The following is a 12,805-nucleotide window of genomic DNA, read 5'->3' as shown; positions in this document are numbered from 1 at the left end:
AAAAAAGATAATCACTGAAACTCACACTACCATTTTAAAACTACATGTGAAAGAGCCGCATGTTTTCTTTACAAATCAAAACACATTTAAAATATCTAACAAAGGCTAAGAATCTGAAAATATTACACATAAGCGAAAGTCAAGCTATTACTGAAAACTCAGTAAACTTAAATTTTATAAACTTTTAGTTTATTGTGATTTTCCAAAAATGATTACAGTGTATCAATCAAAAATCTCATAAATACAAAATTATTCTTTGTTGTACTTAATTATGAGTCACTTCTGCCATGAAGACATCTATATGATAGCTTTTTCATAAGCTTATACATATTCTAATAAAGAATTCTAGAAATTTAAAATAAATTGAACATGTACAAATTTTTATATGTACATTGACTTTTACCTATCAGACTGGCAAACACTTCAATAAAACCTTGAGCTGGAAGAGGTAGAAGAGAAATGAGCATATTTGATAATTTATTAAAAATTACACACATACAAACACGTATTTTGACCTTGGAATTCCACCAACAGGAATTTCAACCTGAGAGACTTAGGACAAACCAGTGAAAGTCAAATACGCTCCCAAAACCAATCACAGAAGATACCCAGCTTCTTCTGGGCCCACCTCCAGCTTCCCCCTGCCAACAAACTCTAATCAGGCAAACAAGAAAGTCAACCACTTTCTCTAGAATGAAACTTAATCACTCCCCTGCCTGACTTTGAGTTAGTGCCAAACACAAAGTTTCTTTATTTTGGCAAGCTGTGATTAAATATTATGTTCTCATTTGACTGGTAATTTTCCACACACCTATGGAAATAATTTTTCTATAGTCATGTATGGTTTTTCCAGTAGTCATGTATGGATGTGAGAGTTGGACTTTAAAGAAAGCTAAGTGTCAAAGAATTGATGCTTTTGAACTATGGTGTTGGAGAAGACTCCTGAGAGTCCCTTGGACTGTAAGGAGATCCAACCAGTCCATCCTAAAGGAAATCAGTCCTGAATATTCATTGGAAGGACTGACTCCGAAGCTGAAACTCCAATACTTTGGCCACCTGATGTGAAGAACTGACTCACTGGAAAAAGACCCTGATACCGGGCAATATTGAAGGTGGGAGGAGAAGGGGACGACAGAAGATGAAATGGTTGGATGGCATCACCAACTTGATGGTAAATCAACTATGTTCTAATAAACTTTTTTAAAAAAGAAGAAACTACAGAAGCCTGAATTTGGGAACTCCTACAGAGATTTCTTAAAAACAGAAACTTTGTCAAAAATAAAAGTTACGCTGAATAATGCCCTATGTGTCTTGTGTATGAAAATTTGATAGCAAAGCTTAAATCTTAAGAGTACTGTATAGTTTGCAATCAAATAAATTTTTTATATTAAAAAGTATTGAATGAACAATTTCTACATACTACAGATACCTTTAAAATCCTTAGATGATATATTTCCATCATTTTAAGGAATATTAAGGGGAAAAAGAAAGTGTTCAAATACTTTTATCAGAATGCTGACAAATTTCTCTGATCAAGATTTACTGCTGGGTGTTTGAAGAAATTAAGGCAAGAGTGACAAGTACCTTCACTACAGAGAATAATCAGAGCCCCAGCAGCAATGTTGTAAATAATTATTTAGAATAAAGAGAAAATAAGATGATTAGTCATATCATGTTTCAGGAAAAGGTATTTTTAGACCCGTCAGGGCAGTTATGTCTGTAAAGGGTCTATTCTTTTCTTTGAGGAGGAGGAGGCAGCACACTCTCGTTCCTGAAGTTAAACTGAAATAATTGTTTATTGTTTTCCCAGGAGGCATGACCTCACCAAGTCCCGGTTATAGTCATCACATACAAATCAGCAACTGCAAAACTTGACTTGTTAGGTATTTAATGTGGAAATTCACTCTAAAACATCAAAACAGACTTACTCAACTTCATAAATGAATGTTAGTATTTCAATTTGTGTATACGATCATAATGCTAGCTTTCCTAAACTACTGAGGATCTAAAGTATATAAAATTGATAAATTTTAAAAGCTTGTAAACTATTTAATTAATTGCAATAAAACACTCCTGACATTTTCTTAGTCATTCAAGTTGCAGAACACACTGAATAAAACTTTTTGTACAATAACCTTTATACCAGATAAAATATGGTGCATTGTTTAAAGAAAGAAAAATTCAATTCTAATACATATTAGATCCCTGTTAGAATTGTTAGAACTGTCAAAGTTAGAATTGTCAAATTAAAAAAAAAAAAAACCAATATGTCCATTCTATTTGAATTTTAGATAGTGAATGACGTTTTAGCATTAAGGGTATAACATGACTCTCCTGTATTTTTATGTGGTAAATCTGACAAGCATAGATCAACATAATGGTGGCTCATGAATCCATATGCTTTGGAGATCAAAATCCAAAGAGAACACAATGATCTAAGTTTTGAAAAGATGGTCAGTCTCAAAAAGACACCTATATGTTAACTGATAAATGTTAACTCTATCTGTGATGTGAACCTTTTGAATTATCAAATATTTCAGCTTCTCTAAAAATCAGTAGAAAAATACAGAAAAACAGTATTTTCATAAACACCTATAAAATATAAAACCCTTAAAAATAACTGTATCAAAATATCACCAGGGGATATTCTTATTCTGGATAAGATTATAGGTGATTTTTATTCTTTCTACTTTTACACGTACTCTTCAATTCAAACTAACGAAATGCTTCTACTAATGGAGACTACAGTTTTTAAAAAATCTTTGAAGCTCTAGAAAATAGAAAGGAATGCTTTCTACTGAAGCTATTAATATATTTTTAAAAAATCTGTAAGGTATACAATTACAAAGCTACTTAATGGGGAAAAAAGTTACTGCCAAAGCAAACTAGTTATCATCTGAAATAATCAAATGTTTTTAAATACCAGAGTGTCACTTAGTAAATCAACAAGCTTCTGTTCTAAGCACTCAGAGAATTTAGTCCCCCAATTTAATCATTAGAATTTTAACTACAGGGTAAGATCAAAGAAAAGTATCTTACAAGGAATGGTACTATAGTATCCTGAATTTGATCAATATAGGTAGCCAATAGAGATCTAACAAAGTTACCACCTCAGTAATCCTTTGTAGTATGTAATTCAAGTTAATATCTTGTCTAAGGCAGAATACCACTGGTCCAGTAAACATCTAAGATTACTAGAGCAACACTGACATTAATTGTGTTATTCACAATTTTCCCTGGAATTAATATGCAAAGAATATGGACATGATATTTCTTGACTTGCTATAAAAATAACTTAAAAGATAATTTTACTTAGGAAGTCAAATTTATGGAAACTTATCAATCACCTTAAAGTCTCAATTACCACAGAGAGTTGTGTATAAATTATGTTCATACTTCAGGGGTAGTTCACAGGAAACTGAGGATGCATCTCTTCGAAAAGGGCTTCTCAAACTAACTGAGGCAAAGGAACAACTTTTTAATTTCCAGTCTGAAAAAACCAATACTTATAGAAAATAAAAAGAAGTCAAAGACATATAGATGGCCAACAGGCACATGAAAAGATGCTCAACGTCTCTAATTATTAGAGAAACACAAATAAAAACTACAATGAGGTTATCACCTCACACCAGTCAGAATAGCCTTCATTAAAAAGTCTACAAATAATAAATGCTGGAGAAGATGTGGAGAAAAGGGACCCCTCCTACATTGCTGGTGGCAATGTAAACTGGTGTAGCCAATGTGAAAAAAACAGTACAGAAGTTCGTCAGAACAATAAAAACAGAGTTGCCACATGATGCAGCAATGAGTCGGACATGACTGAAGCGACTTAGCAGCAGCAGCAGCAGCAATCCCACACCTGGGCATGTATCCAGACAAAGCTGTAATTCAAAAATATAGGTGCTTCCCTATGTATTCAGAGCAGCACTATTCACACAGAAACAGCCTAAATGCCCAGCAACAATAAATGGATAAAGAAAATGAGGTATATATACACAGTAGAACACTCAGCCATAAAAAAGAATAATGCCATTTGCAACAGCATGGATGGACCTAAAGGCTATCATACTAAGTGAAGTAGAAAGAAAAAGACAAATACCATATGTTATCATTTATATGCAGAATCTAAAACATGACACAAATGAACTTATCTACAAAAAAGAAACAGATTCATAGAGAAGACACTTATGTTTGCCAAGGAGGATGGGGGTGAAGGACAGATGAATTGGAAGGTTGGGGTTAGCAAATGCAAACTATTATATATAGAATGGAGAAGGCAATGGCACCCCACTCCAGTACTCTTGCCTAGAAAACCCCATGGATGGAGGAGCTGGGTAGGCTGCAGTCCATGGGGTTGCTGAGAGTCGGACACGACTGAGCGACTTCACTTTCACTTTTACTTTTCACTTTCATGCACTGGAGAAGGAAATGGCAACCCACTCCAGTGTTCTTGCCTGGAGAATCCCAGGGACGGCAGAGCCTGATGGGCTGCCGTCTATGGGGTCGCACAGAGTCGGACACGACTGAAGCAACTTAGCAGCAGCGTATATAGAATGGATACACAACAAAGCCTACTTACTGTGTAGCACAGGGAACTATATAAAATATCCTCTGATAAATCATAATGGAAAAGAATATGCAAATGAATGTATGTATTATATATGTGTGTATATAAAACTGAATCATTCTTTGCATAGCAGAAATTAATGCAACATTATGAATTAACTACATTCCAATAAAATAAATTAAAAAAATAAGTCACTAGAAAAGAAAAGATAAAAAATTTATAAGTCCTTGTTGTGGCAGTATCACATTGTTAGAGAAGTTTCTAAAGATTTATTTTTGATTTCTGTTTTTACTTTATCTAAGACTGGTAACAGAGACCACAGACCACTCCTGGTAAAGCAATGTTATAGAGCATACTCACTACATGTTTATAGATATATATAGCAACGAACATTAAATTCATACTAAGAATTGTTTAAATTACCTCTTCCTATAAGCACTCCAATTTTTGAGTCTAATTTTTCCCCTGGGTCACAACTTCTTGTCACTAATTTGAGAACTGGAAGAAAAGGTCTGACATCACAGAGTCTTCTTGTTTCATCTTCGAGCTCCTCATATACAGCAGTTTGATTCACACATGCAAACATATAGGAGTCGATTTCCATAAGGAGGTTAAACATTGGGTAATTGGTAACTTGTTTCCATAACATCTGCAGAAAAAAACAGTAAGACATTTTAGGAAATGGAAAAACTTGCTCAAATGTACAAAGACATATCTTCAAGGATGCTCACTGTAGCACTTGTTGGAAAACTCAAAAACTGAGGACAAGTCAGACGTTTAGCAATACGGGTTTGGTTAAATGAATTACAGAATATTATAGAGCTATGAAAACAAGATACAAAAACATGGTAATGCAGAAAGTACACAAGGCATATCAAGGTTGGTTTCTTTTAAAATAGCAAATTGGAACAGAATACGAATAGTATTAACACACTTTTGTAAAATAACATAATGGCATTATTTTAAAAATACATTTATAAAAACAAAAGTATTAAAAGTAAGTATATATGAAGAGCAAGAATCAATGAAGACTTTCATATTTAGCATTCTTATAAACATAAGTAACTTCTAATTAAAAAAAAGAACATTTAAAGTATGTATCATCTATAACCTTCACACAAAATTCACATTATTTCTGCCCTGAATTCTTTTCTATTCACCAGAGTTATCTCCATTAACTAGGATTGCCCTGTCAGGACAAGCACAACCAATCTCTCATCATCTCCCCTGAATTCGGCTAAATGATATCGTATAAACCAAGGTCACTATACAAATACAAGGTGGATTACAGATTTTAATTGGAACCAGGACAAAAGCCAACAGCTGAAAAGTGAAAATCATGCCCAAACCTCAGATTCAGTTACATAAAACAGAAAAAAATCAATGCTAGGCAAAAAGAAAGAAAGAAATAGGTATTTTGGATTTCATCAAAATTTAAAACTTTTCTGTATCAAAGGACACAATTTTGAGAGTAAAAAGGCAAGCAACAGAATATAAGAAAATATTTCCAAAATATATATTTCACAAGAGATTACCATCCAGAATACATAAAGAACTCTTATGACTCAACAACAAAAAAACAACTGAATTAAAAAATGGGCAATGGTCTTGAACAAATAATTCTAAAAATAGTCCACAAGAACATGAAGAGAATGTGACATTATTAGCCATTAGGGAAACGAAAATAAAAATTAAAATGAGGTACCATTTTATAACCAGCAGAATGGTTATTTTTTATAAAAGGAAAATATCATGAACTCCTTATTGCCAAACTCAGACTTAAATTGAACAAAGCAGGGAATACCACTAGACCATTCAGGTATGGCCCTAGATCAAATCCCTTATGATTATACAGTGGAAGGGAGAAATAGATTTAAGGTACTAGATCTGATACACAGAGTGCCTGATGAACTATGGACGGAGGTTGGTGACATTGTACAGGAGACAGGGATCAAGACCATTCCCATGGAAAAGAAATACAAAAAAGCAAAATGGCTGTCTGAAGAGGCCTTATAAATAGCTGTGAAAAGAAGAGAAGCAAAAAGCAAAGGAAAAAGGGAAGATATAACCATTTGAATGCAGAATTCCAAAGAATAGCAAGGAGAGATAAGAAAGCCTTCCTCAGCGATCAACGCGAAGAAATACAGGAAAACAACAGATTGGGAAAGACTAGAGATTTCTTCAAGAAAATCAGAGATACCAAGGGAACATTTCATGCAAAGATGGGCTCGATAAAGGACAGAAATGGTATGGACCTAACGGAAGCAGAAGATATTAAGAAGAGGTGGCAAGAATACACAGAAGAACTGTACAAAAAAGATCTTCACGACCCAGATAATCACGATGGTATGATCACTTACCTAGAGCCAGACATCCTGGAATGTGAAAGTGGGCCTTAGAAAGCATCCCTATGAACAAAGCTAGTGGAAGTGATGAAATTCTAGTTGAGCTATTTCAAATCCTGAAAGATGATGCTCTGAAAGTACTGCACTCAATATGCCAGCAAATTTGGAAAACTCAGCAGTGGCCACAGGACTGGAAAAGGTCAGTTTTCATTCCAATCCCAAAGAAAGGCAATGCCAAAGAATGCTCAAAACTACCGCAAAATTGCATTCATCTCACACACTAGTAAAGTAATGCTCAAAATTCTCCAAGACAGGCTTTGGCAATACGTGAACCGTGAACTTCCAGATGTTCAAGCTGGTTTTAGAAAAGGCAGAGGAACCAGAGATCAAATTGCCAACATCCGCTGGATCATCGAAAAAGCAAGAGAGTTCCAGAAAAACATCTATTTCTGCTTTACTGACTATGCCAAACCTTTGACTGTGTGGATCACAATAAACTGTGGAAAATTCTGAAAGAGATGGGAATACCAGACCACCTGACCTGTCTCTTGAGAAACCTGTATGCAGGTCAGGAAGCAACAGTTAGAACTGGACATGGAACAACAGACTGGTTCCAAATAGGAAAACGAGTACAAGGCTGTATATTTTCACCCTGCTTATTTAACTTATATGCAGAGTACATCATGAGAAACGCTGGGCTGGAAGAATCACAATCTGGAAGAAAGACTGCCAGGAGAAACATCAATAACCTCAGATATGCAGATGACACCACCCTTATAGCAGAAAGTGAAGAAGACCTAAAGAGCCTCTTGATGAAAGTAAAAGAGGAGAGTGAAAAAGTTGGCTTAAAGCTCAACATTCAGAAAACTAAGATCATGGTATCTGGTCCCATCACTTCATGGCAAATAGATGGGGAAACAGTGGAAACAGTGTCAGACTTTATTTTGGGGGGCTTCAAAATCACTGCAGATGGTGATTGCAGCCATGAAATTAAAAGACGCTTACTTCTTGGCAGGAAAGTTATGACCAACCTAGATAGCATATTAAAAAGCAGAGACATTACTTTGCCAACAAAAGTCCGTCTAGTCAAGGCTATGGTTTTTCCAGTAGAAACGTATGAATGTGAGAGTTGGACTCTAAAGAAAGCTGAGCACCAAAGAATTGATGCTTTTGAACTGTGGTGTTGGAGAAGACTCCATCCTAAAGGAGATCAGTCCCTGGGTGTTCAAGGGAAGTACTGATGTTGAAGCTGAAACTCCAATACTTTGGCCACCTGATGGGAAGAGTTGACTCATTGGAAAAGACCATGATGCTGGGAAGGATTGGGGGCAGGAGGAGAAGGGACGACAGAGGATGAGATGGCTGGATGGCATCACTGACTCGATGGACATGAGTCTGGGTAAATTCCGAGAGTTGGTGATGGACAGGGAGGCCTGGTGTGCTGCGGTTCATGGGGTCGCAAAGAGTCGGACACGACTGAGTGACTGAACTGAACTGGCTAGCATTTTGAGAAAGTGGAACCCTTGTGCATTGCGGATCTGAATGTAAAATGGTACAGTCACTATAAAAAAAAGTTTGGCAGTTTCTTAAAAATTAAAACAGAATTACCATATGATCCAACATATGGAGAACAGGGATTCATACTGAAACTTAAACATCAATGTTCAGAACAGCATTATTCTCAATAGCTAAAAGTTGATTATAACCAAAATGTCCAAAAAAGATGAATGAATAAACAAAATGTGGTCTATCCATACAATACAATAATATTCAGTCTTCAAAAGGAAAGAAATTTGGATACATGTTGCAACATGAATGAAATTAAAAATACTATGGCTAAGTGAAAAAAGCGAGACACAGCGCTAACTATTGTGTGATTCCACGTACGTGAGGTGGCTAGAATAAATACTAGAATGGAGATTACCATGGGTTAGGGGAGTAGCAGTTTATTATTTAAGTACACAGTCTGTGTTTAGGATGATGAAAAGTGTTAGAAATGGATAGTGGTAATGGATTGGACAACACTGTGAATATACTTAATACTAAGAAACTATGTGACTAAAAATGACTCTGATGAATTTTATTTTACAACAACACATTTTTTTAAATCAGCAGGGTTTCAATAGTTAATTAAGCTTCAGCTATAGCCACAGTCATCCATACCTGTCACTGGTGACTATGAAGATAAGTGTACTCTCTGCACCTGTAACGTGCCTAAAACAATTTTTAATTTTTTTTTCACTTCAGGGATCATGCAGTTCTAGAATTTTTATGGCTCCCCAATGAGGAAGCTAGGAAAACAGATGAGAGGCTGTTGAAACTCTAGTACTTTGTCATAAATATTTTTTTCTTACAAAGATCACAATCCTATACTGGGCTCCCATATTGGGTTCAGTTATTTGAAAAATATTAAAGAGAACGTTTAGAAAAATAATTTCACTTATAAATCACAGTCTTTACAAATCAAACATCACTCACCAATTCTCTTGAAAAAAAATCAGCCAACAAAACAGGCAAGCCTTGTTATATGAAAGAATTTGCTTTCAAGTGAGGACATACCATTCATTATGGGGGTGGGGAGGCAGAATCTAGTAAACAGCACAAAACCTTTTCTTCCCCCAGAGTGACCATGAAAACTAGTGGGGATGGGGACAGAAGATGGGGAACAGAAAGGGAAGGAAAAGGAGAGAAGAAACAATGAACCAAAAGTCATATTTAAAAAAAAAAAAGTGACAAATTCAAAGACAATAAGTACAAAGACCTTAACTTAAAACTTTCTACGACAATGCCAAATTCCTTTTGATAACCTGAACAAATCTTTCAAACTAGCTGACATAAGCTAGTGTGTCTTAGTTCAGGTATCACACATGGATTTTTTTTTTGATTAAAAGTGAGTGGGAGTGAGAATGAATATATTTATACACACACACACATGAAACTGAAAGTGGCTCAGCTGTGTCCAACTCTTTGCGACCCCATGGACTATACAGTCCATGGAATTCTCTAGGCCAGAATACTGGAGTGCGAAGACTTTCCCTTCCCAACCCAGGGATCGAACCCTCCCGCATTGCAGGTGGATTATCTACCCACTGAGCCACAAAGAAAGACCAAGAACACTGGAGTGGGAAACATCCTCCTCCAGTGGATGTTTCCAATCCAGGAATCAAACCAGGGTCGCCTCATTGCATTCTTGACCAACTGAGCTATCAGAGAAGCCATGTGTGTGTGTCTCTGTGTGTGTGCGTCTAAACACATATAAACCAAAAAGAAGATCCAAGACAAAATATGGATTTAAATCTTTAAAATATAATAATAACTTATAAACTTCTCTTAAATTCGCCATATGATTTACATTAATAACATTCTAAAATGGAGGAATATATCCCCCAAGTGACAAAGTAAGTAAGCTAGGTTTATAGAAAGCTCACCTAGTAACATACCTGCTTAATACAGGAAATGGTAGCTTCACGAGGCACCTCCAACTGGATATAAATCCCAGTGGGCAAAAGAAAATCCACAGGTATGGAGCCATCAGATACTATCTGTGAGTCCACTGCCCAGATGTCAAGGACGTCTGCCATAGCAGGAGGCATCATGAAGTAGAAGCACATTCATAACCACGGGGCTCTAGAAATCAGTAAGTAAAACTCAGTGAATTAATAAGCCAGATTTTATACTAAAACATGATAAAGCCCACCAATCCATACTCCTTGGATTTCAATACAGCCAACAATGTAACAGGGGGCCAATTAAATTAAGCAAGAGTAAACCACACTACTTAAAATACTTTTGGATATCACTACATGAATCATGTATATATACCATACTGACTCAAATTCAACATAACTATATGACATGTAAAAGATGAAAGGTTTAAGAAGAACAGCCTCCTGAGAAATTCAGTTAATGACCACTCAACAGAAGATTCTCTCTAGAGAATCCTAGAGGATTGACATTGGATTCTTCAGTGAAGTTTTTCTCAGCAAACTCCATGAAAAGTGGGAATCAAGAGAGCTTTCTTTCAAAAATAATTTTCTATCAATCGATGTGAGAAACAAAAATGTCATGAACTTCGATCCATGACCCATCATCAAAGCATTAAAAATATCAAACCCCACAAACCAGCTGGCAAGGCCTTTTGCCCTATGACTCTGGCCTGTTTTCCTTTGCTTCTCCAACAATTCCCCAGTCCAGGCTCTTATGCCACAAGTTTTGCCTCCTGCTGCTAGACTTGTGTTCACAGATATGTTGACACTCTCCTTACCAAACCAGTATTACAACAAATGCACCCCCCAAGTGGGCCATTTAAATCTCATCTGTTTTAAGCGCTTCCTTCAAGAAATCACAATAATCCTAAGAAGAACATGGGCAATAAAGTTAAAAACAAATAAAAGAAAAAGGCTCAAATCTCATTTATTCAAAAAATCCAAATCTTGTGTCAAAGAGACAAGAACCAATTTAAAGTATCTGGGGCATCAGAAACAATGATGACATCTATGGATTTAAACATGTCAAATATATACAAATGTGAGACAATAATAATAGAGAAAAGCCCTTTACTGGTCAACTTTGAAGGCTGCTTTGAAACGACCTGGAAAATTAAAATATGAATTAAATATTAGATGATTTTAAGGAACCTTCATTTTCTGAGGTATAAAAATAGAATGTTTGTTATGTTTCTAAAAATCAGTCTTTATCAGACAGACATGCATAATAAAGTATATATATGGATAAAATGAAATTATCCTTGGCATGTGCTTTAGATTATTCCATTTTTTAAAAAGTGAAAGGGCAGCTGATTTCAACAATTTGATGAGAAAAAGGGTAGTCACTTGAACAAATAGTGCTTCAACTAGTTATTCTAGTTTGGAATACCTAGACATCCTTAAGCTAAGAAAATGAAGCTCAATCCATACCTCACATACCACTCTTAATGGATTGTAGGTCTAAATGTAAAAACTGAAACTGTAAAACCTCTAGAAGAAAACATAGAGAAAATATTGTGCTCTTGGATTAGGAAAACAGTTCTTAGATATGACACCATAGGCACAATTCACAAAATAAAAAATTGATAAAATGAACCTCACCAAAACGAAAACTTTCTGCCCTTAAGGATGACACCGTTTATAATATAAAAAGACGAGCCACAGAAGGGAGACAATGCTTGCAAACCATGTAAAGAACTGGTATCCAGAATACATAAAGAACTCTCAATATACAATCATAAGAAAAAAACTCAGTTTACTTGAATTGGCAAAAAATTTGAACAAAAACTATCAAAGCAGATAGACTGGTGGCAAAAAGGCTTAATAACATTGGTCATATAAACTAAAATTATAATGCAATACACACCTCTTACAGGGGCTAAAATTAAAATGACCAACCATACCACTACAGACACGGAGAGGAACTGAAACTGTATACATTGATGATGGGAATGTTAAACAACAGAGCTACTTTGGAAAATAGTTTGGCAGTTTCTTAACATACATTTACCATATGATCCAGTCATCCCACTTCTAAATATACACCTAAATGATATGAAGGTATATAGCCACATAAAAACTTGTACTGTTCATAGTTTAGTTCAGTTCAATTGCTCAGTCATGTCCAACTCTTTGCGATCCCATGGACCACAGCACGCCAGGCCTCCCTGTCCATTACCAACTCCCGAGGTATACTCAAACTCATGTCCATTGAGTCAGTGATGTCATCCAACCATCTCATCCTCTGTCATCCTCTTCTCCTCCCGCCTTCAATCTTTCCCAGCACCAGGGTCTTTTCAAATGAGTCAGTTCTTCACATCAGGTGGCCTAAGTATTGGAGTTTCAGCTTACACATCAGTCCTTTCAATGAACACTCAAGGACTGATTTCCTTTAGGATGGACTGGTT

At 35.7% G+C, this 12,805-nt stretch overlaps 1 protein-coding gene across 10 annotated transcripts in view; it reads right to left on the bottom strand.

Annotated features, from left to right (window-relative positions):
- Positions 1-12,805, bottom strand: part of PIK3CB (phosphatidylinositol-4,5-bisphosphate 3-kinase catalytic subunit beta) — a 188,702-nt gene that overhangs the window by 87,807 nt on the left and 88,090 nt on the right. For all 10 annotated transcript variants that reach the window (XM_081574025.1, XM_081574028.1, XM_081574029.1 and 7 more), the window contains 2 exons: positions 10,353-10,539; positions 4,991-5,216 (listed from right to left, as the gene is read on the bottom strand). In XM_081574025.1, the coding sequence (XP_081430151.1) occupies positions 4,991-5,216; positions 10,353-10,523 (397 nt within the window). In that variant the 5' untranslated portion in view covers positions 10,524-10,539. The remainder of the gene's footprint in view (positions 1-4,990; positions 5,217-10,352; positions 10,540-12,805) is intronic.

Source organism: Giraffa tippelskirchi, chromosome 2 (assembly GCF_054371585.1).
Source record: "Giraffa tippelskirchi isolate mGirTip1 chromosome 2, T2T-mGirTip1v1.2.pri, whole genome shotgun sequence".
Classification (NCBI taxonomy): Eukaryota; Metazoa; Chordata; class Mammalia; order Artiodactyla; family Giraffidae; genus Giraffa; species Giraffa tippelskirchi.
Note: the sequence above shows the minus strand (reverse complement) of the source record. Positions and strands in the feature narration are given on the sequence as shown.